Below are 25,484 nucleotides of genomic sequence, written 5' to 3' on the forward strand. Positions count from 1 at the left end.
ATGGATAAGTTACAGTCTCCTATAAGGAGTTAGCAATCAACAAGGGAGAAAGACTCATAAGAAGTAAACTAACAGTACACTGAGATAAAGTACTATAAACAAAGACGAGGAGATGTAAGGGAAGGCTTTATAGGAAAGGTGGCATTTGCACTGTTCAAAAGGAATCTCCAGGGAGGTAAGCAGGGAATGGGAGATTGGGCAGTCAGGGCAAAAGGAACTACATGAGGCTTGCAGGCTTGAGAGAACATGACATTTAAAATTTCAATTTGAATACAGGATAGGATTCCTGAAGGAGAATATACCTGAAGAATTAAGAATTAAGATCCAGGTCTGAGAGGCCTCATATGCCAAGCTTTTTTGACTATGTACTCGTGGTCAAATTTTAATATCAAAATCAGAGCTTGTTAAAAAAATTAATTATGCCAACTCTTCCAAGATTCAAATTTGGTGGGGCTTAGGTATATGTTTTTAACAAGCTTCTGGCTGAATCTAAGGCACATCGGGATTTGAGAACCACTGTTGCAAAATATAGAACACCTTTAATCCAGAACACGTTTAGGATTTTTAAAAAATCATTGCAGCAGCAATGTGGAAAATGGATCCAAAGGAGGCTATGACCAGAAAACTAGCAAGGTGACTGTCATGGTAATATAGGTGAAAGGATGGGCCTGAACCAAGACAGCTGTGGAGGGCAGGTATTTGGAAGACATTCAGGAAATACGCAGAAGAGGCTTGGTGGCACTGATCTTGGGGGCAAGGGGTAATTAAGAAAGAGCCCCAGGTTTCTGGCTTTAGAGACCAGGTGCTTGTCACTTAAAAACTATTCCAAAGACATCCTGTTACTTTTCTAATTACAAAATTTATTGATTGTCTACTTCTTGGAACCTCATCACCTCCTGCAGGGAGGAGGGCTAGGTCGGAGAGGACAGATGTAGGTAAATAAAGGACTTTTCCATCCAGAAACCACTGATAACTTTCTGCTGTACTACTTTCTCCAGGAAAAGGGAACCTTAAGTCAGTTTCCTCACATGTGGTCAAAGGGAAGTCACTGCCCCTGGGACTGACCTCCAGGGAAACTCGGGAAACTCCCCTAAAGGCAAGATCCCCTTAAAACAGAGCTGAGACAGAAAAGGGTAAACTTTTCCAGAATAATTTGCAATACTAAATTAAGAGAAGCCAAAATATATACACACAGATAAATAAGAACAAAAACATGAGTCGAATGTATGGCAAGATTCTTTACCTGCAATTAACAATAACCTGTCAAACTGTCCAACTCACGGGGGTGAAACTGCAGACATCAGTCCTATCTCTCTGCGTGCCTCTGTACCAGACCTGGCTTAGGCCTGCCTATCGTCGGACATGGAACGGGCATTGCCAGGGAAGTCTCCAGGTTCAACCTCGGTAAGATATTTTTATTTACGTATTTATTTTTTGGCGGCGGGCCATTCATGACAGGTGGGTGAGAAACAGTGAGGTGAGATAGACTTCAGGACCTTTCTATGTGCCATACCCTGGCTGTCCTAGCACAGCGACGCCAAAGTCCTCATCCCCGCCTGGGTTGGGGCCATGAACCGCTCAGGGCTTGGCCCCAGGTGGTCAGTGGCGAGTCTCATTGGTGCAGCCGGCAAACGCTTCGGGGCGTCCACTAGATGTGGGCACAGTCGCCGCCCGGATTCCGTGTCCTGGACAGTCACTGGGAGCGCGCAGCGGGCACTGCTCTCGAACCTTCCCCGGGGCAGGCCGGAGGCCTGGCGACGAGTCCTTTCCAAAAGGGGCGTCTGCATCCTCCTAGCCAAGCCACGATAAACCTTGTAGCCCTCCGCGATAAACCACCGGCGGGGTGGCCGCTGTCCCCTCCAGGTTCCAGGAAGGAGCTTCCCGCCGGTCTAAGGCCCCGGCTGGTGAGGGCGGAAGTGGTAAGACTGACGTGTCCTGGGCTGCTCTCCCAATCGCCGGGAGGGGCCCTTGCCGGGGAAGAGGCTAGCTGAGCCTTGCGGGGTCTGCAGAGCTGGGTCGGGCCTCCCGCTATAGCAAACTCATCGGCGAGCACTTCACTGAGACGAATGCGGTGTCCCTCGTGGTTTGACTGTAGTCGCTGCGAGCAGGCACAGCCGCAGCCGACTTCGTGGAGGTCAGTTGTCAGGTCCTCTCCAGGCCGCCGCTAGCGCGCCGCTCTGGGGGAGACCCCAGCAGGAATCCAAAGGCAGCTACGGGGCCGCAGAGGCCACTGGCGCCGCCTGGGTTGGCCCTTCCCACGTGGTGAGGACCCCAGGGCTGAGGCCAGAAGGTGCTTGAGGTGCGAGGCTGCGTGGCGTTGCCATGGAAACAGCGGAGGCGGGCTGCGGGAGAGGGGGACCACGGGTTGAGAACAAAAGAGCAGAGATGGAGCCCAATTTTCGGAATAGAAACATGATGTGATGTGGGGGTCAATAGGTGTCCTTCTGAGGGAGGTTCGGAGAGGTCAAGGGGAGGAATTGCAGCCACTGAGTGTCAATCACTAAGAAGGGTTTGACCTGGGGCCTTATGAATCGATCCCTGGTTTTCATAATCTCAGGACTCCGCCCCACCCCCACCCCCCAACAGGTTCCCCGGCCATAAGGATGACAGTCCTAGGGCACCCTCGAAGTTGGAACTGTCAGTGGTTGCCACTCATGCTGCTGCTGGGCACAGGCCATGAGCCAGAGGTGGAAGGTGTGACACACTACAAGGCCGGCGACCCCGTCATTCTATATGTGAACAAAGTGGGACCCTACCATAACCCTCAGGAGACTTACCACTACTATCAGCTTCCAGTCTGCTGCCCTGAGAAGATACGCCACAAAAGCCTTAGCCTGGGTGAAGTATTGGATGGTGACCGAATGGCTGAGTCTTTGTATGAAATCCGCTTTCGGGAGAATGCGGAAAGGAGAATTCTGTGCCACATGCAGCTTAGTTCTGCCCAGGTCAGCCTCTCTGTGTTGGCTAGAACTTAGCTCTCCCTCCTAGGGACTAATAAGAGTGCCTCACATTTATAATTTTTGAAGCATCTTTATGGAAATGATCTGACTTGATTCTAACTACAAACCCATGTGGTAGGCAACGCAGGTGGTAGTATTTGCAGTCAGCTGAAGAAACATATTTGCTCAGAGGTGACTTTTTCAAGACTACATGGATAGATAGTCAGGGCTCCTGACTCCAAACTTCTCTGCTGGTAATAAGTTCCAATCTGTCACTGCTACATTGTTATTTCCTTCCATACCTACCATTTTGCCCTTTCTTAACTGGCTCCTTTACACTCTACCTAATCATCCCTGTCAGGCTTTTTTTCTTTAGCAAATCTTATCTTAGGGCACTTTTCTTTATTCTATTCCAGACCTCCTTATACCTTGCCTCTCTCCTTTTTCTAGTCATACTTGCTCTTTTTAGAGAATCCTAACATACTAGGGTCTAACCCATTGGTTCTCAACAGGGGCAATTTTGTCTCCCAGGAGACATTTGGCACTGTCTGGAGATACTGAGATATCACTATTGAGGGATGCTACTGATATCTAGTGAGAAACCAGGGATGATGTATCTTACAATGCACAGGACAGCCCCTAACAACAAAGAATTATCCAGCCCCAAATATCAGTAGTGCTGAGGTTAAGAAACTCTGCCCTACCCCTATGCTTGAGGAGGCCTTGTCTGATTCCTGACTCGCTCTTTGTAGGTGGAACAGCTCCGCCAGGCCATTGAGGAATTGTACTACTTTGAATTTGTGGTGGACGACTTGCCACTCCGTGGCTTTGTGGGCTACATGGAGGAGAGTGGCTTCCTGCCTCACAGCCACAAGATAGGACTCTGGACCCATTTGGACTTCCACCTAGAATTTCATGGAGATCGAATTATATTTGCCAACGTCTCAGTGCGGGATGTGAAGCCCCACAGTTTAGATGGGTTACGACCTGATGAGTTCCTAGGCCTCACGCACACTTACAGTGTGCGCTGGTCTGAGACTTCAGTGGAGCGTCGGAGTGATAGGCGCCGTGGTGATGATGGGGGTTTCTTTCCCCGAACACTGGAAATTCATTGGTTGTCCATCATCAATTCCATGGTGCTTGTGTTTCTACTGGTGGGTTTTGTGGCTGTCATTCTCATGCGTGTGCTTCGGAACGACTTGGCTCGGTACAACTTGGATGAGGAGACGACCTCTGCAGGTTCTGTTGATGACTTTGACCAAGGTGACAATGGCTGGAAAATTATCCATACAGATGTCTTCCGTTTCCCTCCATACCGTGGTCTGCTCTGTGCTGTGCTTGGTGTGGGTGCCCAGTTCCTGGCCCTTGGCACTGGTGAGGTGATAAAGATTAATCAGGGATTTCTCTTGAGGGTTAAATTTAAGTAGGTGATTTGTTCAGAAAAGATCTGCAGAGTTCTTCTGTCCAAGGCGAGGGGCAGACCTGGGGGGTGGGTTTTCTGGACAATGGAGTTGTGAGATAGTGTTTTGCTGGAGGCCTTGGGTGTGGAAGAAAGGGGGCTAACTCTGAAGTTGCCAGAAGAGGGATAGGTGAGACTTAACATAGACTTTCCACTACCACCCTACAGGCATTATTGTCATGGCGCTGCTGGGGATGTTCAATGTGCACCGTCATGGGGCCATTAACTCAGCAGCCATCTTGTTGTATGCCTTGACCTGCTGCATCTCTGGCTACGTGTCCAGCCACTTCTACCGGCAGATCGGAGGCGAACGTTGGGTGTGGAACATCATTCTCACCACCAGTCTCTTCTCTGGTGAGAACTGCCCTTTCCCTGGTGGACCAACTTAGGCATTTAGAGTGCATCATGGAACCTGGGATAGAGTCAAAGTGAGGCTTTAAAAGAATGAAAATAGGCCAAAGAAAACCATTCAAAAGACAAGAATACATTTCTTTTGCATAGTTAAAATTATTAAGCCCTTAAAATGTCCTAGGCAGCATGGTAAACACTCAACATGCCTTCATCTCATTTAATCTTAATAATAACTATGAAATAAATATTGTCCCCATTTTACAGATGAGGAAATTGAATTTTGGGCTAGTTAAGTAACTTGCCTGAGATTACACTTCTAAAAAGTAGTGAACCAGGTTTCAGACTCAGGTAGTCTGAATGTAGAGCCTACATTCTCAACTATTATATTGAAATAATACTCTCAAATTTAGTTTTTGATATTCCTCCTTTTTTTTTAGTTTATTTTCGAGGTGGGCTACCCCATCTAGCCTTTAAGCCAGCTTGTCCTGTCAAAAGCGGTAGTTGTATTCTAAACCTTTTATGGTCCCAATGCTAAGGGTCTGATTTATATTCTATCACATTTGTTTGAACCAGGGCTTTCTGTAAACAGGGCCTTAATCCAAAGGAATATCTCATGCTAGGAATCATTGAAGCCACAGCAGGACAGGCCCTTGGAAGCTCATGGATTTGTGTCACTCTTAGATCCTTATGTAAAGCTGCCTTGCTCTTTAATAATAATAGATAAGAGAGGGGTGGGTGTTGATAAGGAACCAGAGTAGGAAATGAAAGGGTGGTGTCTGCCTGGGAACAGGATGTTTCACTCCTCTTCCCCTTAGGTCCAGTCTGAGTGGGTGCTCCCAGGGATGTAGCTCCTAGTGTTGACTCTCCCTTTGGGGGCCCATCCCTGCAGTGCCTTTCTTCCTGACATGGAGTGTGGTGAACTCAGTACATTGGGCCAATGGTTCGACACAGGCTCTGCCAGCCACCACCATCCTGCTGCTTCTGACAGTTTGGCTTCTGGTGGGCTTTCCCCTCACTGTCATTGGAGGTATCTTTGGGAAGAACAACGCTAGCCCTTTTGATGCACCTTGTCGCACCAAGAACATCGCCCGAGAAATCCCACCCCAGCCCTGGTACAAGTCTACTCTCATCCACATGACCGTTGGAGGTTTCCTGCCTTTCAGGTATTCTCCCTTTATTCCATGGCCATTGCTCACAGGTTCCTGACCCTAACTTTTCCTTTCCCTACTCACCCTGTACCCAAACCCAATGTCTGTGATAATCTCTGGTTCAGCTGTACTGTTAAGATCACTAAATGGTTCTTCCTTTCTTCAAGCAGGACTGAGCTTGAATCAGTTCAAACATGAGGGTGCCTCACTTATAAAGCTCTCCAGAGATATTGTTCCTTTCACCACTGTCCTGGTTTCTGACTTTAGTGTCTACAGGAACCATGTGAGGCTTAAAGCCCATTTGATCACTCATTCAACTTGTTGAGTACCTCTTGGTGGCAGGCAGATAATACAGTGGAAAATAAAAGACAAGATTCCCACTCTCAACCTATTAAAGAAGATGTTCTGAAAATGAAAGCATATAATCATAGGTAAAAGAATCCCCATCAAGTCAGGAATTCCAGGGCAGGGAGTGGAGTGGACCTACTTGCTACAGTAAACCAATGACATGGTTGGTGGCTGGATTTTGGCCCAGATGCTGTGCTGGCAGTGCATAGCCCTTTAATGCTGTGTCTCGTCTCTTCTCTTCACAGTGCCATCTCTGTGGAGCTGTACTACATCTTTGCCACAGTATGGGGTCGGGAGCAGTACACTTTGTATGGCATCCTCTTCTTTGTCTTCGCCATCCTGCTGAGTGTGGGGGCTTGCATCTCTATTGCTCTCACCTACTTCCAGTTGTCTGGAGAGGATTACCGGTGGTGGTGGCGCTCTGTGCTGAGTGTTGGCTCCACTGGGCTCTTCATCTTTCTCTACTCAGTTTTCTACTATGCCAGGCGCTCCAACATGTCAGGGCCGGTACAGACAGTGGAGTTCTTTGGCTACTCCTTACTCACTGGTTATGTCTTCTTCCTCATGTTGGGCACCATCTCCTTTTTTTCTTCCCTTAAGTTCATCCGTTATATCTATGTTAACCTCAAGATGGACTGAGTTTTGGGCAAAACTATTGCTCCTGTCTCCCTTCATGCTCCATTGCTCTCTCTTATCAACATCTCTTCTGATTGTGTGATGGCGTTGTTGCCCTCCCCTTTGGGCCTCCCTTTTCCAGAGAGGGCCTGGAAATTATAAATCTCTATTATATAAGAAGTATATATTTGAACTTTTTAAGTTGCCTTTAGGTTTGGCCCTGATTTTTCTTTTTACAATTATCAAAATAAAATTTATTAAGAAAAAGGATCCTGTAGTTGGAGGGTTTGGTCTGGATGTAGAACTGCCGTTAAGGGCAGTGATCCTTAAAAAGCTGGGTTGGCCGCGTTATGCACGGAATTCAAGTTTTCCACAGAGCTTGGGAACTCTCGGCTGGAGGAACCTACATCTCCAGGGCGCCGTTTCCGCGACTCAGCAGCTCTCAGCCCGGCTCAGCCCAACGGAAGCGGCGGAGCCACAGCTCTTTGTGGGAAGCGAATTGTATCACCCTGGCGACGGGAAGGGCGCGGCGCAACGCCTTTTCCGCCGGAAGTGGGTTTCAGAGCCTCCACGTGCGGTCCCTCCCCCCGCGCCCCGCCGTGTAGCGGTGGCTCGGCTGCTACCATGGAGCCCGCGGGCCTGGAGCGGATCCTGCGGGAGCTGCTGTTGCCGGACACCGAGCGTATCCGCCGGGTACGGGGCAGGCGCATCCGGGGCGAGCGGGAGGTTGCGGGGAAGTCCTGATTCTGATCCCAACCCTCTCCCCAGGCCACCGAGCAGCTCCAGGTTGTTCTTCGGGACCCCGCCGCTCTGCCCGCGCTCTGCGACCTGCTGGCCTCGGCGGCCGACCCTCAGGTGAGACCCCTGCCCCTTCCCGCTGAGCTTCCCACAGTACGCCACCGGTCAAGCCCCAGTTCCTGCCAGGACCCTCATATGCCTGTCTCCTTGTCCCAGATCCGCCAGTTCGCAGCCTTGCTGACCCGCAGACGACTGAACGCCCGCTGGCGACAGCTGGCAGTGGAGCACCGGGAGAGGTGGGCAGGGCCAGGGGCGGGGCGGGGCCAGGCTGAGATGGGCAGACCGAGTACCAAACACCTGCCACCTGTGTTCCAGCCTCAAGTCCCTGGTCCTAACGGCCCTCCAGAGAGAGACAGAGTAAGTGCCTACCCGCCTTTTTTAGAGATCCTAAATGACTCCAGGCTGAGACCCTTTCTGGGTTTCTGTTTTCTCTTTCAGCTACAGGCTGGGACTTGGGGGACAAGAACTTCAGTTTTAGAGTAAGGGTGGAGCAAGGATTCTAAGGCTGTGTTGAAGACTAAAGTTCTTGAGAATGGGCTGTGTCCTCACCCTGTCAAAGAATGGAACTGAAATTCCATCTGAGTGAGGTTAAGCTCACCAGATTGCATACTCACCATTGCTGCCGATTTCCCTCTGAGCCACTGTCTTATGTGTCCCAACTGGCAAAGACCCTGCACCCCCACCCGGGAGATTTCTCTCCCGGCTACCCCATGGAGGCAGGGCCAGCATGTACAGGGAGGATACTGGAGGGTGATTGGGGGTCGGGGGAATCTTTCCTTTTTGTAGGCACAATGTGAGCCTTAGCCTGGCCCAGCTCTCAGCTACCATTTTTCGGAAGGAAGGCCTGGAGGCCTGGCCTCAGCTCATGCAGCTTCTTCAGCACAGTACCCACAGCCCCCACATGCCTGAGAGAGAGGTACTATCACATGGTTGGTGGGAGGAAAGGACCAAGAGGCTCAATAGACCATGTAAGCTTTTCCCTTTCATTTCCACTTCTGGATAGATGGGGCTTTTGCTGCTAAGTGTAGTGGTGACCTCCCGGCCTGAGGCCTTCCGACCCCACCACCGGGAGCTTCTTCACCTTCTGAATGAGACTCTTGGTGAGGTGGGCTCTCCTGGGCTCCTCTTCTACTCCCTGCGCACGCTGACCACCATGGCCCCTTACCTTGGCACTGATGACTTGGTGAGATGTGGGCCTTCACCTTCCCTGGCTCCCTGTCCTCAGGCCTTTATTTCCTCACCCTTGCAGGATACAGAACTACTTCAGATTCTTTCTTTGCCTTTTGTCCTTCCTAGCAATTGAGAGGGGCTACTGTGGGTGGCTGTGCCTGGGCTCTTCTTATGTCCAGGCTTTAAGGAAGCTGCCAGCTTCTGGGGCCTGAGACTAGACTGCATCATGCTTTCTGTGATTCAACTCATCCTATGTCCTCTAGCCTCTCACACGGATGTTGGTGCCCAAGCTCATCATGGCCATGCAGACTCTGATTCTTGTAGATGAGGTGAGGGCATATGGGCAGGAGCTCCGTTGGAAGGAGAGTGCAGGAGCATCCAGCCTGGTCCACTGAGGAAGAGCATGGTAACCCTGTGATTTGTCTGTCTGTCTGGCAGGCAAAGGCCTGTGAGGCCCTGGAGGCCCTGGATGAATTGCTGGAGTCAGAGGTGCCTGTTATCACCTCCCATCTCTCTGAGGTCCTTACATTCTGCCTAGAGGTGAGCCTGGGGTGGGCAGGGCCCCTGCTGCTGCTGCTTCTGGATTTTTCTTGCCTGCCTCTAATTCACATTATTCTCTGGGCAGGTGGCTAGAAACACGGCTCTGGGCGATGCAATACGTGTACGTATTCTCTGCTGCCTCACTTTCTTGGTCAAAGTCAAGAGCAAGGTGAGTGCCCTCCCAAGTACACTACCCCGCCCCTACCTCCTTCCCTCATCTCATTCCTGGGGCTTTTTGACCATCTCAGGGTATCTAATGTACCTCAGCTAAGATATTCAAGAGTTGGTCTGGCCTCACCCCAGCTTCTGGCTTGGAAATTGGGAATCTCCTGCTGGACCCTTCTATGGTCTAAAAGCTGGAATTTTTAATGAGTCCATCTTGAGAGCAGATTATCAAGAACACTGTTCCACCCTCCCTCTCAAGGCCTTACTGAAGAATCGTCTCCTGCCCTCCTTGCTACGTACCCTTTTCCCTATTATGGCTGCCGAGCCCCCTTTGGGCCAGCTGGATCCTGAGGATCAGGATTCAGAGGAGGAAGAGCTGGAGATTGGACTGTTGGGAGAGACACCCAAGCATTTTGCTGTACAGGTGAGATGTGGGACAAGGGCAGGGCAGGGTGTTAGGTGGCTTTGGGAGGATGGGAGGCAGAGATGGAGTCCAGCAAAGTCTCCCTGTCATTTCTCAGGTCGTGGACATGCTGGCACTACATTTGCCACCTGAGAAGCTCTGTCCCCTGCTGGTAAGTATGGTTCCATCCTTCCTGTTTCCATATCCCCAGATGTGCCCAATCACCCCAAAGCCAAGGATATTTGGGCTTTGGTAGGTGTAGAGGGTCCACTGTCAACAGGAATGGGCAGGCTTGTGCTGAGATTTCAAGAGACTGCCCTGTGCTTCCCTAGATGCCTATGCTGGAAGAGGCCTTGCGGAGTGAGAGCCCATACCAGCGCAAGGCTGGGCTCCTGGTGCTGGCCGTGCTGTCTGATGGAGCTGGCGATCACATCAGGCAAAGGTGTTGATTTCTGTCCTGTAGTGAGGGTGGACCATGGGGAGGAGGACCACATGGCTCATGGTAGTCCTCGTCTGTGCTTGTTATTCATGCCTAATTATCAATAGTGTTTTCCTTCTACTCTCTAAAGTATTCTGGTTTGAAAGATAAATGACTGTAGGGACCAGGGATTGGAACTCACAATCTGATGACAGAGAATGCTTTGGTTTTTCCAAGAGAATCAGGAGAACAGCTCAGCCTAAGGCTCTCGGCCGCTAGCTCTCAGACTGTGCTCTCTTGTCCTTTCCCATCCAGGCTGTTACCCCCACTACTGCAGATCGTGTGCAAGGGCCTGGAGGACCCATCACAAGTTGTGCGCAATGCTGCACTGTTTGCCCTGGGCCAGTTCTCAGAGAACCTACAGGTCAGCAGGGGTGAATGTGGGTAGCCACCATTTCAGTTCCCACCTGTCCCGGGGACCAGCTTCCCTTCAGCTTCATCTCTCCAGGCACCCCTTCTGCTATTGGCACTTAGGTTTTGTGCCCTGTGGTTGAGCCAACTCAGGGCCCACTCTTCTTTCTCTCAGCCTCATATCAGCAGCTATTCAGGGGAGGTGATGCCACTGCTTCTTGCCTACCTGAAGTCAGTGCCTCCTGGGCACACACACCACCTAGCCAAGGCCTGCTATGCCCTGGAGAATTTCGTGGAGAACCTAGGTAGTGATGGCATTTGGGGGTGCGAGGGAGGCGACAAAGCTGTAGCTTTGGCTGAAGGGGGCAAGGTGTGCAACTCCCTGAACTACTGCCTGTGGTGGGGGGAGGGATGTGGTAGGACCATAAGGATGGTCAGCTTGGAGGCAGGTGGGTCTCCAGTAAGTATGAGACCTGGGTTGGTTGGTAGAAGGCTTCCCTTTCTCCTAGGGCCTAAAGTACAGCCTTATCTTCCGGAGCTTATGGAGTGTATGCTACAGCCTCTGAGAAACACCAGCACCCCCCGGGCTAAGGAGCTGGCTGTGAGCGCCCTGGGGGCCATTGGTGAGGAGAAGGAGACTGGAGGTGGGGCACAGGGTTCACCCAGAGAGCCTCTGGCAGGTGGTCCAGGCATCCCCTCCAGCTGGTTCTGTCTTTCTTATAGCCACGGCTGCCCAGGCTTCCCTTCTGCCCTACTTCTCCACCATCATGGAGCACCTGCAGAAATTCCTGGTGACAGGCCATGACGACCTTCAGCCTGTGCGGATCCAGAGCCTAGGTGAGGAAGGGGCTCCGAGGCAGGGCTTCCAGTGCCAGGAAAGGGCCAGTGCTCACCTGCTGTTCATAGAGACCTCTCCCGGGGCAGCTTAGGCATCTTTCTTATCGAAGGAGGCACTCCTCCTGCACCTAGGAGCAAGTAGGATTTCTGAATTCTCCCAACTGCCACCTTTGGTCTGCCATTCTTCTGGCACAGCTTCCCATCCCAGTGCTAACCAAATCCTTGCCCCCACAGAGACACTAGGGGTGCTGGCACGAGCAGTGGGGGAGCCCATGAGGCCCCTGGCTGAGGAATGCTGCCAGCTGGGGCTGGGCCTGTGTGACCAGGTAGATGATCCTGATTTGCGGCGCTGCACGTGAGTGAGCCTTCACCTGCCCCCACCCCAAGCCCCAGTTATCTGGTTCTGGACCATAGGTTTCCCCCAGCTCCCTCATCCTGTCCAACTACAGCAAATAGGAATGTACAGCTTCCACCTGCCTTCACCAGGTACAGCCTGTTTGCAGCCTTATCGGGGCTAATGGGTGAGGACCTGGCACCCTACCTGCCACAAATTACTACACTTATGCTGTTGTCACTGCGTTCCACAGAGGGCATTGTGGTGAGCATAGTGGGTGGGCCGGGCCGGTTGGGGAAGGTGAGCGCTGGGGTGGGACTTATATACTGGGCCCTGCTGAGCTAAAGTCCTTGCTGTGCCTCTTTTGTCCAGCCTCAGTATGATGGCAGCAGCTCCTTCCTTCTGTTTGATGACGAGAGCGATGGGGAGGAAGAAGAGGAACTCATGGATGAGGGCGAGGAAGAGGAGGATGACTCAGAGATCTCAGGGTATGGAAGGGTGCCATTCTAAGAGTGGTCCTAGGAATCTTAGCTTTGAGCAAGGGCCCACTGATGAGTATGCACCTGATAGAGCCTAATCACTGCTGCTTCCCACCTTACTGTAGGTACAGCGTGGAGAACGCCTTCTTCGATGAGAAGGAAGATGCCTGTGCTGCCCTGGGGGAGGTCTCTGTGAACACCAGGTGAGCACCGGCCCTTCCCTGGCACTGGGAACCCCCCTTCCCCCCACCCTTCCACCCCCCAGAATCCCTTCTGCATGGCCATGTTTCTGTCTACAGTGTGGCCTTCCTTCCTTACATGGAGAGTGTCTTTGAAGAAGTATTCAGACTTCTGGAGGTGAGTGGGCAGTGAGTGGGATTTGAGGGCTAGAGGCTCTATGTTCTGCCTGCACATAGCAAGTACATCCCGCCCCTCCCCATCCCACAGTGCCCTCACTTGAATGTACGCAAGGCAGCACATGAAGCCCTGGGTCAATTCTGCTGTGCTCTGCATAAGGCCTGTCAAAGCAGCCCCTCAGAACCCAACACTGCTGGTGAGAAGGGCACTTGGGCTAGGCTGGGGCTTTCGTAAGCGAGGTGGAGGTGGGAGCAGGGGGACCTGCAGGGCCTGACCAGGGCTTCAGCCAATTATGTCCCCAGCTCTGCAGGCTGCCCTGGCCCAGGTGGTGCCGTCCTACATGCAGGCAGTGTATGGGGAGCGGGAGCGCCAGGTGGTGATGGCTGTGCTAGAGGCCCTGACAGGAGTGCTGCGCAGCTGTGGGACTCTCACACTGCAGCCCCCTGGCCGCCTTGCTGAGCTCTGCAATGTGCTAAAGGCTGTGCTGCAGAGGAAGGTGAGTGGGGCAAGTGGGCTTCAAGATGGGGAGGTGGCCTGGCCCAGATGGGGATCATCAGAAGCTACAAATCCAGCTCTCCCATGCCCCCACCCTGTGGAAAGGAAAAGGGGCAGGAGAGCCCAGACTGAGCTGCGCTACCTCTTTTGCAGACAGCCTGTCAGGACACTGACGATGACGAGGAAGAAGATGAAGATCAGGTAAGAGCTAGGAATGCAAACTGTGGAACCACACAGTCTGTTTGGTAGCTTACACAGGGCAAAGTGGATAGTGCACTTGGGCTTGGCCTGGGAAGTCAGGTCTGCTAAGAGATTGGTAATGGCTCCAATTGACACAACCCTGCTCCCATTCAGGCAGTTGGGGTTTGGGGCGGGCTTGGATTAATAGGTGAGCAGAGGAAGGCCAGAAGCAGCAGCTGGGCTGCAAAGAAGCCCAGCCTAGGAAGGTCTAGTTCTGTCACCAAGGGAAGTCCCCATGGGGACCACCAACAATAGAAGAGCATAGTAGGAAGTACCACAGTCACAGATTTGGCCCTGTGCTTCAGCCTCTGCCTTGGCCCCACAGGCTGAATACGACGCCATGTTGCTAGAGCATGCTGGTGAGGTCATCCCTGCCCTGGCAGCTGTGGCTGGAGGAGATGCCTTTGCCCCCTTCTTTGCCGGCTTCTTGCCATTATTGCTCTGCAAGACGGTGAGTGCACCATCCTCCGGCTTTGAACCCCATTCCGCCCAGTCCCCTGCTCGGTCCTAGTCCCAGGCTGACTTGCACTCCTCCCACCAGAAACAGGGCTGCACAGTGGCAGAGAAGTCCTTTGCAGTGGGGACACTGGCAGAGTCCATTCAGGGCCTGGGTGCCGCCTCAGCCCAGTTTGTGTCCCGCCTACTGCCTGTGCTGCTGAGTGCCGCCCGGGAGGCAGACCCTGAGGTGCGGAGCAATGCCATCTTTGGTCTAGGCGTGCTGGCCGAGCATGGGGGCCGCCCTGCCCAGGAGTATCCTCTGTTCGCAGGAGGGGCCGGAGTGGGTCAAGTGTGTCCCTGGGGGATGGGAGAGGACTGCTGTATGTGCCTATTTCTTGACTGTGAACCAGACACTTCCCCAAGCTGCTGGGGCTCCTGTTGCCTCTCCTGGCACGGGAGCGCCATGATCGTGTTCGTGACAACATCTGTGGGGCACTCGCCCGCCTACTGATGGCCAGTCCCACAAAAAAACCAGAGCCCCAGGTGAGTTATGGAGGCATTGGGCAGAGCCCGGAAGCCAGGGAGAGTGCGGGGCAAGAGGCCAGAACCATCTGTGTGTCCAGGTACTGGCTGCCCTGCTGCACGCCCTGCCACTGAAGGAGGACTTGGAGGAGTGGGTCACCATAGGGCATCTCTTCAGCTTCCTGTACCAGAGCAGCCCTGACCAGGTAACCCCGATGCTGGAGCTTGATGCTCCCTTCTTAGTGATAAGCAGTGTTGGCATCAGTTGTAGCTGAGGAAGTAATGGTTTAAGCTGTTCTTTGACTATCCATACCATTTTCTAATTGATCTACAAGGATTGGCAGCCAGACTTATGTGAGAGGAAGTGCTTCTCACCACAGAGCATTTTTCCTTAGGGAGCCTTCATCCTGCCTGGCTGTTTTCACCCTCTTGGTCTGAGCTAGAAGTCACAACTTTCTTAGGCTGATTTCTTAGACCAAGCTCTTTCAGGCTGTGCTCCATGGAGCCTGGGTACCAGTCTGGGCCTCACCACTGTTCATTCCAATCAGAGCAGCTCTGCTTTATGAATGAGATGTGCTTGTGCCAAGTGGCTAGGCTTGGACCAATGGCTCAGTGCCCTGTGTCTGTCTACTTTTAGCGACTTTTGTGTCAGTGGAGCTCCTGGTTATCTGGGCTTTTGATCTTTAGTCCATGACTTCAGTCATCTTTGGTCATAATCCCCTGTCTTCTCAAAAAAAAAAAAAAAAAAGTTTCACAATTATCTTGGATGCCTGTGAATCAATATAGGCTCCAACAGCCCTGGCAGGAGACTGCCTGTCCTTGGCCCCTGCCACCCACCCCAGTCCTGGGGCTCAGGGGTGTTGCTACCCAAATTGGCCCTTCTTTTCCCACAGGTTGTCGATGTGGCTCCTGAGCTCCTGCGTATCTGCAGCCTCGTTCAGGCTGACAGTAAAATCCCACCAGGTAAGCGTAGCAGTTGTGGGTAGGGTGTGGGGAGGTGAGGAGCAACAGGGCTCAGTGAGCCTGGGGCAGCTAGGGGATGGGAGCCAGTCCTCCCTGTATCTGTCTCTCTTCACTGTCCACCCAGACACCAAGGCTGCACTGCTGCTGCTTTTGACATTCTTGGCCAAACAGCACGCCGACAGCTTCCATTCGGCACTGGGCTCACTGCCTGGCGACAAGGCTCAGGAGCTCCAGGACATCCTAGGCCTCAACTAGACTGCAGGCTGCAGCCAGGCCAGAGGGAACAGCCTACCCAAGCTCCAAGACCCCCTCTCAGCCCAGTTCCACCTCATGCCTTACCAAAGATTCTGGGCCTCATACCCATTTGGGGTCCCAGCCTTGCTTGCTACCTTATGGGGCTGGATCTGCTTTGCTGTGGGACAATACACACGGGAGTCATGATAACATACTGTAATAAAAGGCAGTTCATTTTCTGCTTGACCAGTAACTCTGAGATCAGGAAGGATAGAGATACATGTTCAGAAAGGAGACAGGCAAGGCCTAGTGAGGCAGAACGTGGTTTAATGTAGCTGGTTCTTGGAAGCTTTCTAACTTGGTTCTAACTGCTGTGGAATCGTGGCCCTGGCTGAATCAGGAGACGCCCGTATGGCTTCTCTTGTTCTATGCGAAGGATCTGCTGCATCGCGAGCACTGGTCAAGAGGGGAAGAATAGGCCAGAGAGAGTCTTTATAGTGGCCTCTGTGTTGTGTGCCCTGCACACGTGTCCGTACTCACCTAGGAGCAGGTAGAAGACCCGGGCAGCCACCCTGCGGGGACTGAGAGGTGACACCAGGCTGTTGAAATCTGGCTCCCTGTTGGCCTGCAGCTCCAGTGCCACTGCCCTGGAGGGATCAAGAACTGTTAGCCCCAGCCTAGGCCCACCCCATAGAGGCACCCCTCCCCCATGGTACCTGTGCACAGCTTCAAGTGAGAGTAGCTCGGGCTCTGGGGGCAGCTCCAAAGGTATTTCCATGGGCACCTCGGGGAGTTCAGGCACCACAGGCAATGCAGGGGGTTCTGGCTGCTCTGCCTCAGCCCAGACCCTGAAAGAACGTGGGAGTCAGATGGAGCGAGGAAGTGGTAGCTGTGATAGTGTTAAGGGGCATGCCCAATCATAGTCACTGCTCCACCTGGCTAGGATTATAGCCTTAGCTCACCCAGGCTAGCACTTACCACCGCTCTTCTGGGGGAATGAGGCTGATGCGGGATTTCTCCTCCTCAGCTGTTTCTATGGAGAGCTCTGTTGGGGGAGGGGAAGGTCCTGAATGGGTCTGCTTGGATCTGAGCAGTCAGGACTTTGGGGCCACCTGATCGAACTGGATGCCAAAAGCTGTGCAATGACGTTATAAGCACTCAGGAGGGAGAACTGAAGAGAACCAATCTATGCTTCCTGTATTAAATGCATCCTCTGACAAAAATTGTCAGCAGTTGGGGTACCAGTTTCCTGGGACAGTGGTTCGGGGAATCTCCACAGCCTCTGCTCCAGTGCTTACCTGAAGACAGCATGAGGGGCCCACTGGGCTCTTGGGCCTCCCTCAGGACCTGGTGATGAGAGAAAGAACTAAGATCCTAATCATCACAGAAACAGTCCCTGCACTGAACCTGCCTTGGCTCTGGAACAGGATGCACCCCAAGCCCAGGACCTGGTGCCATTGACTTATATAGGCAGAAGATAGCTCCTGCAGGAAGGAGTGAAAGGTGCAGTTACCTCAATATCACTCGGAGTTTCAGCCTTTCTCCTTTCCTCTTCAGCTGCTGCTTCTCTCTCAGCAGCCTCCTCCTCCTCAGGCTCCAGGGGTGGCATTCGCCTGAGTGCTCTTGGGGGTGGCTGGGCACAGTGGGTCCAGAGAGCCAGCAGTTCTGGGGATAGCCAGCCAGCTGGATGGGGACATGGTGGCAGCATAGACAGGGTTTGAGGCATAAGGAACACCAAGCGTGAGGAATATGGGATCAGGATCCCATATGCCAACTCCCACCACACTTACAGTAAGTTGGGGTTTGGAACAGCTCTGTGGGGCTTCTGATGGTCCTCTCAGGAGGCTGCACCATTGGCTGCATGGTAGGAAAGGCCAGAGCTCAGAGTCCCTTCCTCACTGCCCCTTCACCGCTGCAATGCCTTGTTCCGGGGCTTCTGTCCTTCCAACCCTTTCAGGCTCATGCCCCCGCCTGCTATGCCCATTGCTAAAAGGACTTAACTGGTGCCTGTAGATGTGCTGGGCAGGGTCACTAAAGGAGCATGGAGAGTTGTGTATGTGCAGACCCCCAATGCATGCACTTGGGGAAATGTTCCCAGTGCCTCTCGACGAGGTCAGAAGGCCCCAACATGCACCTGCCCCAGGCCCTCCCTGCCTCTTTCAATCCCCTGCAAAGCCTGGAGTGCACTCACACACTCCCAGCAGTGAGCTCTGGTGTACAGCTGTTTCTGGAATTGCTCCCGGGAGATCTGAGTCTCCTTGTCCCAGAACAATAACTGGCGGCGGCGGCGGCGGCGACGAGCAGGTGGTGAAATTGGGGGCCTCCTCTGCTGAGTGGAGGGGAGGGAGGGGGATGGAAGTAAGACTACCCATTACTCCTTTTTCCTGACATCCTGGGTGGACTGCAGATAGTCCCCACACAGCCACCCCAGAGGTGCCTAGAGAATGGGCTGGGTGGGCCTCCAGGAGCCTGTGCAGCTCCTACTCTGCCAGAGCATGCCCATTTGGAAGTGCAGCTGGATAACCTGCAGTACAGGCGGGGCCAACTTTTACTAATTTGTACAAGTGCCTGTGTAGGCTAGCAGTGGCCTAGGGTTTAGGGAAACAATATGGGTGAGCAGCTCGGGGAGAGGAGAGTGAAGAAAAGGAGGAAGCTTGGAAGGTCTACTACTCACCTCTGGGCTGAGTGGGGCCGGGAGACGGAGCTCCTCTGGGGGCGTCACCTCTGCAACAACATGCTATGTCCTGGCTCCACCCCACACCCTCTGTGCTTGCAGCCACCCAGGCAAGAAACTAAAAGGTCCTCCCTTTAGCAAGTGGGAATACAGTCTTTGTCTGCAGTGGTTGTGCAGGTGCCCCCAGGAAGGACCCAGGCATGGCAGATACTCACCAGCAAGCAGGGCCTCAGGCTCCCAGACTGCTGGCTTCAGCTCCTCAGGGGCCAGGACTGGGCCTGGAAGTGGTTCTGCTGCCACTTCCACCCTTAGGGAAAATGAGCAAGAGAGATGAGGGCACTCCTCCCAGCACTGACCCTCTACCTGGCCCAGGGGTTTATTCCTGCCCTTACTGTGCAAGAGCTATAGGTGAGAGCGGGGGAACTGTAATTTCCATTTCCGGGGCTCGGGGCTCCTCCTTGGACACTGCAGAGAGACGATCAGGGCTCAGAGCACAGAAGAAAAAAGATGGGAGCACTGCCCAGGTCCAGATTGCCTGTGCCCGGGGCCTGGCTGTCCAGCACCAGCCAGGCCCTACACTCCCAGTTAAGCCTGCCTCGTTCCTCCAACAAGATTGCTTCATCTTCCTCTGCAATGAGCAGGTCCAAGTCTCGGCGGCTAACCTCTGGGAGATCCCGTTCACCCTGTCATGAGAGAAAGAACAAGAAGGGACTTAATTCCATTTCTGAAAAAAGGAAGTGGATCCAGGAGACTGAGTCTGAGAGGCATGTCACAAGGCTGGGCCAAGGAAGCCCAGGGGCTCAAGTGCCAGGGGCAGAGAGAGGGGAAATAAAAATGGAGAAGCCAGGACTTGGGCAGAGGGAAGTAGATGCAAGGGAGCTGGGCTATCAGATAGGCCTCAGGCTCTGTGTGCAAGGAGACAACTCACCTCAATCTCTAGCATGCGTATGGGCTCCGCTTCCTGGAGGGTGATGGCCTCAGGAGATATTACAGTGACCAGGGGCCTGACTGGAGGGGCAGTAAAGTCACATCAGCCCCTCCGCTTCTTTCCAAGTTCCCACACCCATGTGGTGGAGCAAAAGCATGGACTCTGCAGTCAAGTCAACTTGTGTTCCAGTCAGGCCAGTCACCAGCCATTTGACCTTGAATACATTGCTTAACACTATGGGCTTCAATTTTCTGACCAGTAAGGTGGGGATAAAAATTCTTATCTCATGGGACTCTTTTGAGGCAATGATGAAGTTATACACATAAAGTGCCCCTCAAGGGCCTGGCTCTTAGGAGAAGCTCAAAGATGATTATATCTCCAGCTTTTAGAGCTTCCTAAGCCCCTCACCAGAAAGAAGGCTCACCTGGTTTCCCAGGCTCTGTGGGGACTTCAGGAGGGGCCTCCTCAGGAACTCTCTCTGGAGTCACAGCCTCCAAAAGGTGTCGAATCTTTGGGGAGGGATTGGGGACAAAAGATAGAGCTCAACTTCGGCCCCCTCCTTTCCCTCTTTTACAACCTTATTCAGACAATGGACAGTAATATCTCATTCTTTATATCTAATTCTTGTGGCACTGGCATCAGCAGGTAGTGAACCCACTTACCATCTGGTCTTCCTCCCATTCCTGCCCTCTTGGCTCCCATCCCACCCCCAACCAGTAATGCAGCCTTTGTCAATTTGTCTGTACAAGAAGCACTGCATCCTTATATCAAGTGTGGGGAACAGAAGGAACAAAAAAGTTTCTTGATCTTAAGAAGCATATGATCTAGCGAGGAGACGAGTTTGGATATGACCCCAGCAAAGGTCAACACAAAGGATAAAATAAGTCCTTATTAATGTGCTAATTCCAGAATGACAATTGTTTCTGGCTGGGAGTTGGATAGAGACTTCATGGAAGAGTGGCATTTGAGCAAGGTCTTTAGGAATACATAAGATCTGACTGGTAGAGAACAAAGGATGACCATTATGGGGTAGGAAAAAAGCATAAAAAGACGTACACGTGGCATCTTTGAAACACAGGGGGCAGACTGGTGTTTGGGAGCCAAAGATGCCAAGAGGATGTGCTTAGATGTCTGTGGAAGGCTAGCTCTGGATCAGGGCACAGAGAGCCCTAAATGCTAGTATTCCATTTGCAGTGGAGAACCACTGGAGGTTGTTTTTGAAGGAAGAGAGTCACATTATTGAAGTTGCGGGAGTATTAGGAATGGATGGAGAAGGACATGGGTAGGGAAACACAGTGCTGAGGGACAATGAAGGCCTGGATTAGGGCCTTGGCAGTAGGAACAGTGTGGAGATGAGTGGAGACAAGAGCTGCCTCTAGGTTGGTCTTGAGTAGGTAGCTAAGTGGAGTAGGCTACCTACCAGTGGAGTCGGGTCCACCATGACAGTCCCCCCTAGCACTGACTCCTGTGGGGCAAAGCTGTGGCAGGCTCCTTTCCCCTAACCCGTGTCAGAATGGTGCAGAAACAGAACTCCCCTTCTGCACTGTCAACTCATCAGCCTAGGTGTCCCAGAAGAACAGGCCCTACCTGAGGGATATTGAAGGGGCTAGGAAGTCTAGGTCCCACAGACATTATCCCAAAAAAGGGGTCTGGAGCATCTTCCAGGGTCTCCATCAAAGCCAGGTGGTTAGGAAGCAGCAGGCTCGGTCTAAGAGAGAATGTGGCTGTCAAGGACTGAGGCTAAGATGGGCTCAGGCCAAGGAGGGAGATTCCCCACCAAAGGCTGGGTGGTCCCAGTCCCAGAGGGACACTCACAGGTCAGTCTCCACCATATCTATTCGGATCTGCAGCTGAACACGGTGCAGACGCTCCAGGATGTGCTGGATGTCCTCTGTGGGAAGGCAGGACAAGGTAGAGAGCTAGCCTAGCTGAGGGTTACTCAGCTCTGCCCGGCCTCAGAGCCTTCCCAGCCTTACCTACGAGGTACTGGCATTGTTGTGAGTAGACCCGAATCACGCCAATCTGGAGCTGGGCTGAGAGATAGAGGGAGAAGCGGGGCCTCGGCAGGCCGGGCTGGGGAGGTTGCACTCGTACCAGCAGGTAATTGAGGATTTCCTCACTGGGGAACAACGCACCCTGATCACCGCTGCACAGAGAACCAACCCCACAGCTTTGCCCACCCCAATTCACCCCCTAACCCACACCAGCACCAGGTCATTCTTCCCTTTTCTGGGCCTTACCAGGTCTTGACCACATTAACTTTCAGGTATTCTCGCTTCACCAACCGGCTGCCGCGGGTCGCTGCCAGCCTGGACCGGGTGGAGGTGGTAATGGAAGGGGAGCTGTCAGACGGCGATTCTAGGGCTCCCATTCCCGAGCACGCCCACTCTGGCCGAGCCGGCCCTTACCAGATGGTGGCGAAGCAGCCGGTGTGGCGCTGAAGCACGTTGGGATAGTAGAACATCGTTCCTCCAAGGTTTCACCCTCTGGTCTCCACCACTCCTCTGTTTGAATCTCAGCCTGAATTGTTTAGGGCACGCGATTTCCCGGCACCTCAGGAGAAGGATTTGGGCAGGTGGCGCTGCGGGTGGACCGGGTGGACCCAGAATGCTAAACAAATGGTGGATAAACGATTAAAGGGACAAGTAAAAGGAAATGCAGACTGGATACACAGGGACGCCCCTCTCTGTCAGCCCTGAAGGTTCGCACGCCACTTGGGTGCTTCGAACTTACTGGATTCAGGTTGGGGTGCAGGTTGGAGCTGCAGAGCTCTGAGGAGAGACTAGGGCAGTGGTTCAGACCAAGTCCTGAGGGAAAACGGTGGTCCTCTGCAGAGAGATGCTGAGCTCTGGGGCTTTTGCACTCAGCTTGGGCAGCGGCGGTCTCTCCGGGTTGCCCTCCAGAGAGGACTAGATCTCACCGCAGGGAGCACTCCTTTTGGTGCTCTGCGCCTTACTCCTGGTTAGATGACAGCAGGCCCCAAAATAGCCTATGGGAAGAGGGGTCCGCGATCCAGCGCTGGTTCCAGGGCGACCAGAAGCAGGCCGAGGGTCGAAGCAGGCCGAGGGTCGGTCGAAGCGGCAGGAGTGCTCCCCAAGCGGGAACGAACTAGTCTGCAGAACCTTGCGCGCTGTGAAGCTTTTATGAGGTGTCCTGACCAATGGGCTCTCGTTCTCTCCTCTGGTAACAAGGTTCCTTGAAGGCTCTTCTCTGCCGACCAATGAGCGAGGAGCAAATTTCAGCCTTTCCTATCCAGCCTGGTAACAGCTTCAACCAGCAGGGGACGTTGGGTCATGCCCCGGGCAATAGCCTTGGCTGACCCTGTTTGCGGTCTGATCTGCGGTTAGCGGTCTGATCTGCGGTTAGACCTTGCTCTTTCCCCCAAATCCCACCAGGTAGCAAAAGATTGGTCTGTCTTTGTGCCAGCCAGTCTCGGGCCTATCATGAGCTGGGCAGGTAGAAATGGTGTGAGGTGGCCTGGGAGCCACTATGGGTAGATGTGGAAGACGGCGAAGACTGCAGATCTCACAGGAAGCAGTGAGAGGACTTGCAGGGTAATTTTCTAAATGAACAGTTTAGGTCGTGAGCATGCCTGATCTTGCTGTTTTTCAGTTGTGAATGTTGTCCTGGCTGAAACAGACTTTAGCTTTGTTCGTTGCAGGACACACTCTCAGCACACAGAAGCCATTTGTCTCAAACAATTCTTTGTGTAAAATTAAGTCATATTCTAGTTACAAATATCCCTTGTCTCCATTCCGCCTGCCTTTGCACATCCATTTCTTTGGCCTAGATGCCCTCCCAAACCTTGACTCCAGGGCACTCTTCTGCCTCTTTAAGACAGCTCTTATTGCAGCCAATCTGACCCTATTTTATTTTGCTCCTTCAATCTGGGAGCTCTTGAGATTGGGGTCTTGTGTTTTCAATTAGTGCCTGGAACCTAGTTCAGTTAATATTTGTCAAATGAATGTACAGTTACCCTAATCTTATGACCATAGAATGTCAAGGCTGAAAGGGATTTCAAAATCTAGTCCAAGTCTTGCCTTTACAGATGGGAAAACAGAGGTCTACACAGAGTGTTTCTCCCAGACCACACAGCAACTCAGTGACATCCTGGTTAGAAACTCTACTCTCTTGAATTCCAGTGTTCCCAATCCCCATTCTACCATGCTTGGCTAGATTGGCTTCTGCATGATACAATGGCTACAATCACTGTACATATGTTGTCAATGTTCATAAGCGTTCACATTGAGGCACGAAGATGATAAAATGGGGGCACCTGCCCTTAAGGTGCTTAGAACCTACTTTAGGAGATAAGCAAGGGACATAGAATTGTTCATCCATCCATCCATTCATTCAGCAAGTATTTAGTAGACCTTCACTAGGGTTTTAAACAAAACTTTATTGAAAAAGGAATCAATATCTGATTTGTTGGGAGAAGTAGCAGAGAAATGACAGAAATGACAGGGAAATGATAGAAATGTAACTTGAGAACACTATGTGCCAGACACTCCTCTAAGCACCAGGGATATAGCAATAAACAGAACAAGTCCTTGTTCTCGTGAAGTAAGAAAGGAGAGAGCATAAAGAATTAGACTAATAGAAATATGTGAAGTAGTTAGTGCTATGAAAATGAGGCAGCATAGAATAGAGAGCAATGAGGGCTGACATGTAGGTGGGGTGCTCAGAGAGAGGGCAAGTCATGTATCTACCTGAAAGAAGAGTATTTGAAACAAAAGAATCAGCAAGTGCAAAGGTCCTGAGCCAGAAATGTGTTTGGAGGATTCAAAGAACCTGGAGAAAAGTGAAGAATGGAGAAGAATAGCAAGGTATAACGCTAGAGAGGAGGATGGGAGCCACATCACAAGGATCCTGGAGTCTATTGTAAGGATTTGGCCCTTTTCCCTTAGTTGAGAGCCAGTGGAGGGTTGTTGAGCAGAGGAGTGATATGACAAGATTTATCTGTTAAGAAGACTTACACTGTGTTGAGAATAGGCTAAAGGTTGACAAGAGTGGAAGCAGAAAAGATGTGGAAGGAAGCAGAAATAAGAAGTGTGAGAGACGATGGTGACTTGTTCCAAGTGTTAGTGGTGGAAACAAAGAGAAGGGGTCAGATTCTGGATAGCTTTTAAAGGAATAATGACAGGATTTACTGATGGATTGAATGTGGGGTATGAGAGAAAATGGTAATCAAGGAGGAAGCAGGTACAAGGAAGGTCCAGGAAGGATTTCAGCATATTGAGGGCACAACAAGTCTTGTGAATCTGTGTACTCAGCACCTGATTTCTTTAATGCTAGTGCAGATGCCTGATTAGGCTCTTGGCTTCTCAGGAGGACAGTGGGCAAAACTGAAGAGAAGGAAGGTCCAAGGAAGCAGAAAGGCTCAAAAACATTACTGAAGTTTGTCAGGTGAGACAGCAAGAAATTTCTTAAGGATCTAGGCATCTAGCTTTGATCATGTAGGTGATCATGTAGCTGAAGGCTTATAAGAGTCAAATGACAGGAAGGGATCTGATCTGGGAGGCTCCTTCTCCAATCTGGTGTCATGTGTAGGAAGGGGGGAACTGGAGACTGTGGCAGTCAGGGAAGTGGTGACTTAGGTCTGAACTAATCTGCTGGAAGTGAGTGTACAGAGAGGATGACAAGTGGTCTCGTAAAGGAAGACCTTCCAGTTCAGTGGCAAAATAAACAGGGTTGAAGGAGTCAGCTGATTTGGACCCCTCAAATCTCAGCAAAGTGTTGGTGACATGGCAGTTTAGGCCAGATTATCTTTTGTGGGGCTCAGATAGAGTGAGTTTAAGAGTACTCTTCAGACAGGGTGACAGTGCACCAAGTGCTGGGAGAAGAGGTACCAGGGTCTGGTCTGCCCCAGACACAGAAGGTTCAGCAATTCTTCCCCGATTTCCTTTCCCGTCAGGCTCCAAGGCCTCTAGCCCACAGTTTCAGGTCAACTTTAAGCTTTCCCGTTCATCCATATCTTTAGTCCAGAGTCCACCCCTAGATCTGTTGCAAAGGCACAAATCAGAGGCCTCTAGTCAAGAACTGTGGAGCCCAGATCTTCTCATGTGAAGTTGGTGGCTTATTGGCTGTAGGCTCAGCGCCCCTCTCAGTGGATGACCCTGACCCTCAGTCTTGGTTGCCTAGAAGGTACAGAGAGCTAGGCCCAGCAACCACAGAGCCCAGACTGCATCCTAACCAGAACCTGTGGATGGAGGGGAAGA

At 52.1% G+C, this 25,484-nt stretch overlaps 3 protein-coding genes across 10 annotated transcripts; 2 read left to right on the forward strand and 1 right to left on the reverse strand.

The window, feature by feature from the left end:
- The first annotated feature begins 1,612 nt into the window (after nucleotides 1-1,612).
- TM9SF1 (transmembrane 9 superfamily member 1) lies at nucleotides 1,613-7,130 on the forward strand. 4 transcript variants are annotated; one of them, XM_016120544.2, is made up of 6 exons: nucleotides 1,613-1,919; nucleotides 2,587-2,945; nucleotides 3,692-4,313; nucleotides 4,567-4,752; nucleotides 5,639-5,912; nucleotides 6,491-7,130. In XM_016120544.2, exons 2-6 carry the CDS (start codon nucleotides 2,604-2,606, stop codon nucleotides 6,882-6,884), a joined length of 1,818 nt encoding a protein of 605 aa, XP_015976030.1. In that variant the 5' UTR covers nucleotides 1,613-1,919; nucleotides 2,587-2,603; the 3' UTR covers nucleotides 6,885-7,130. The 4 variants fall into 4 exon arrangements, with proteins under 4 accessions (XP_015976030.1, XP_015976032.1, XP_015976029.1 ...); XM_016120546.2 differs by lacking the exon at nucleotides 1,613-1,919 and adding an exon at nucleotides 1,952-2,262; XM_016120543.2 differs by lacking the exon at nucleotides 1,613-1,919 and adding an exon at nucleotides 1,952-2,134.
- IPO4 (importin 4) lies at nucleotides 6,991-15,910 on the forward strand. 3 transcript variants are annotated; one of them, XM_016120541.2, is made up of 30 exons: nucleotides 6,991-7,553; nucleotides 7,629-7,715; nucleotides 7,815-7,894; nucleotides 7,974-8,015; nucleotides 8,445-8,574; nucleotides 8,662-8,841; nucleotides 9,092-9,157; nucleotides 9,267-9,368; nucleotides 9,454-9,537; nucleotides 9,793-9,957; nucleotides 10,055-10,108; nucleotides 10,269-10,378; nucleotides 10,670-10,778; nucleotides 10,941-11,070; nucleotides 11,275-11,388; nucleotides 11,489-11,602; nucleotides 11,837-11,957; nucleotides 12,089-12,200; nucleotides 12,309-12,424; nucleotides 12,541-12,618; nucleotides 12,715-12,772; nucleotides 12,863-12,968; nucleotides 13,075-13,268; nucleotides 13,421-13,468; nucleotides 13,833-13,958; nucleotides 14,049-14,257; nucleotides 14,356-14,488; nucleotides 14,569-14,673; nucleotides 15,361-15,430; nucleotides 15,555-15,910. In XM_016120541.2, exons 1-30 carry the CDS (start codon nucleotides 7,485-7,487, stop codon nucleotides 15,683-15,685), a joined length of 3,243 nt encoding a protein of 1,080 aa, XP_015976027.2. In that variant the 5' UTR covers nucleotides 6,991-7,484; the 3' UTR covers nucleotides 15,686-15,910. The 3 variants fall into 3 exon arrangements, with proteins under 3 accessions (XP_015976027.2, XP_036073907.1, XP_036073908.1); XM_036218014.1 differs by having other exon boundaries at nucleotides 7,178-7,553; nucleotides 14,055-14,257; nucleotides 15,555-15,903; XM_036218015.1 differs by lacking the exon at nucleotides 9,092-9,157 and having other exon boundaries at nucleotides 7,178-7,553; nucleotides 15,555-15,903.
- A 90-nt stretch (nucleotides 15,911-16,000) lies between these two features.
- REC8 (REC8 meiotic recombination protein) lies at nucleotides 16,001-25,432 on the reverse strand. Of its 3 annotated transcripts, XM_036218017.1 has the most exons (20): nucleotides 22,000-25,432; nucleotides 21,675-21,876; nucleotides 21,507-21,575; nucleotides 21,243-21,385; nucleotides 21,082-21,157; nucleotides 20,854-20,974; nucleotides 19,691-19,775; nucleotides 19,267-19,346; nucleotides 18,934-19,021; nucleotides 18,731-18,803; nucleotides 18,554-18,645; nucleotides 18,339-18,388; nucleotides 17,856-17,990; nucleotides 17,455-17,521; nucleotides 17,178-17,347; nucleotides 16,963-17,011; nucleotides 16,643-16,709; nucleotides 16,381-16,512; nucleotides 16,205-16,311; nucleotides 16,001-16,120 (listed from the first exon to the last, which is right to left on the reverse strand). In XM_036218017.1, exons 2-20 carry the CDS (start codon nucleotides 21,728-21,730, stop codon nucleotides 16,029-16,031), a joined length of 1,752 nt encoding a protein of 583 aa, XP_036073910.1. In that variant the 5' UTR covers nucleotides 21,731-21,876; nucleotides 22,000-25,432; the 3' UTR covers nucleotides 16,001-16,028. The 3 variants fall into 3 exon arrangements, with proteins under 3 accessions (XP_036073910.1, XP_036073909.1, XP_036073911.1); XM_036218016.1 differs by having other exon boundaries at nucleotides 16,205-16,512; nucleotides 17,856-17,993; XM_036218018.1 differs by having other exon boundaries at nucleotides 16,016-16,311; nucleotides 17,856-17,993.
- Between the last annotated feature and the right edge of the window lie 52 nt (nucleotides 25,433-25,484).

The sequence above is a fragment of the Rousettus aegyptiacus genome, unplaced genomic scaffold, assembly GCF_014176215.1.
Source record: "Rousettus aegyptiacus isolate mRouAeg1 unplaced genomic scaffold, mRouAeg1.p scaffold_m13_p_3, whole genome shotgun sequence".
Taxonomy (NCBI): domain Eukaryota; kingdom Metazoa; phylum Chordata; class Mammalia; order Chiroptera; family Pteropodidae; genus Rousettus; species Rousettus aegyptiacus.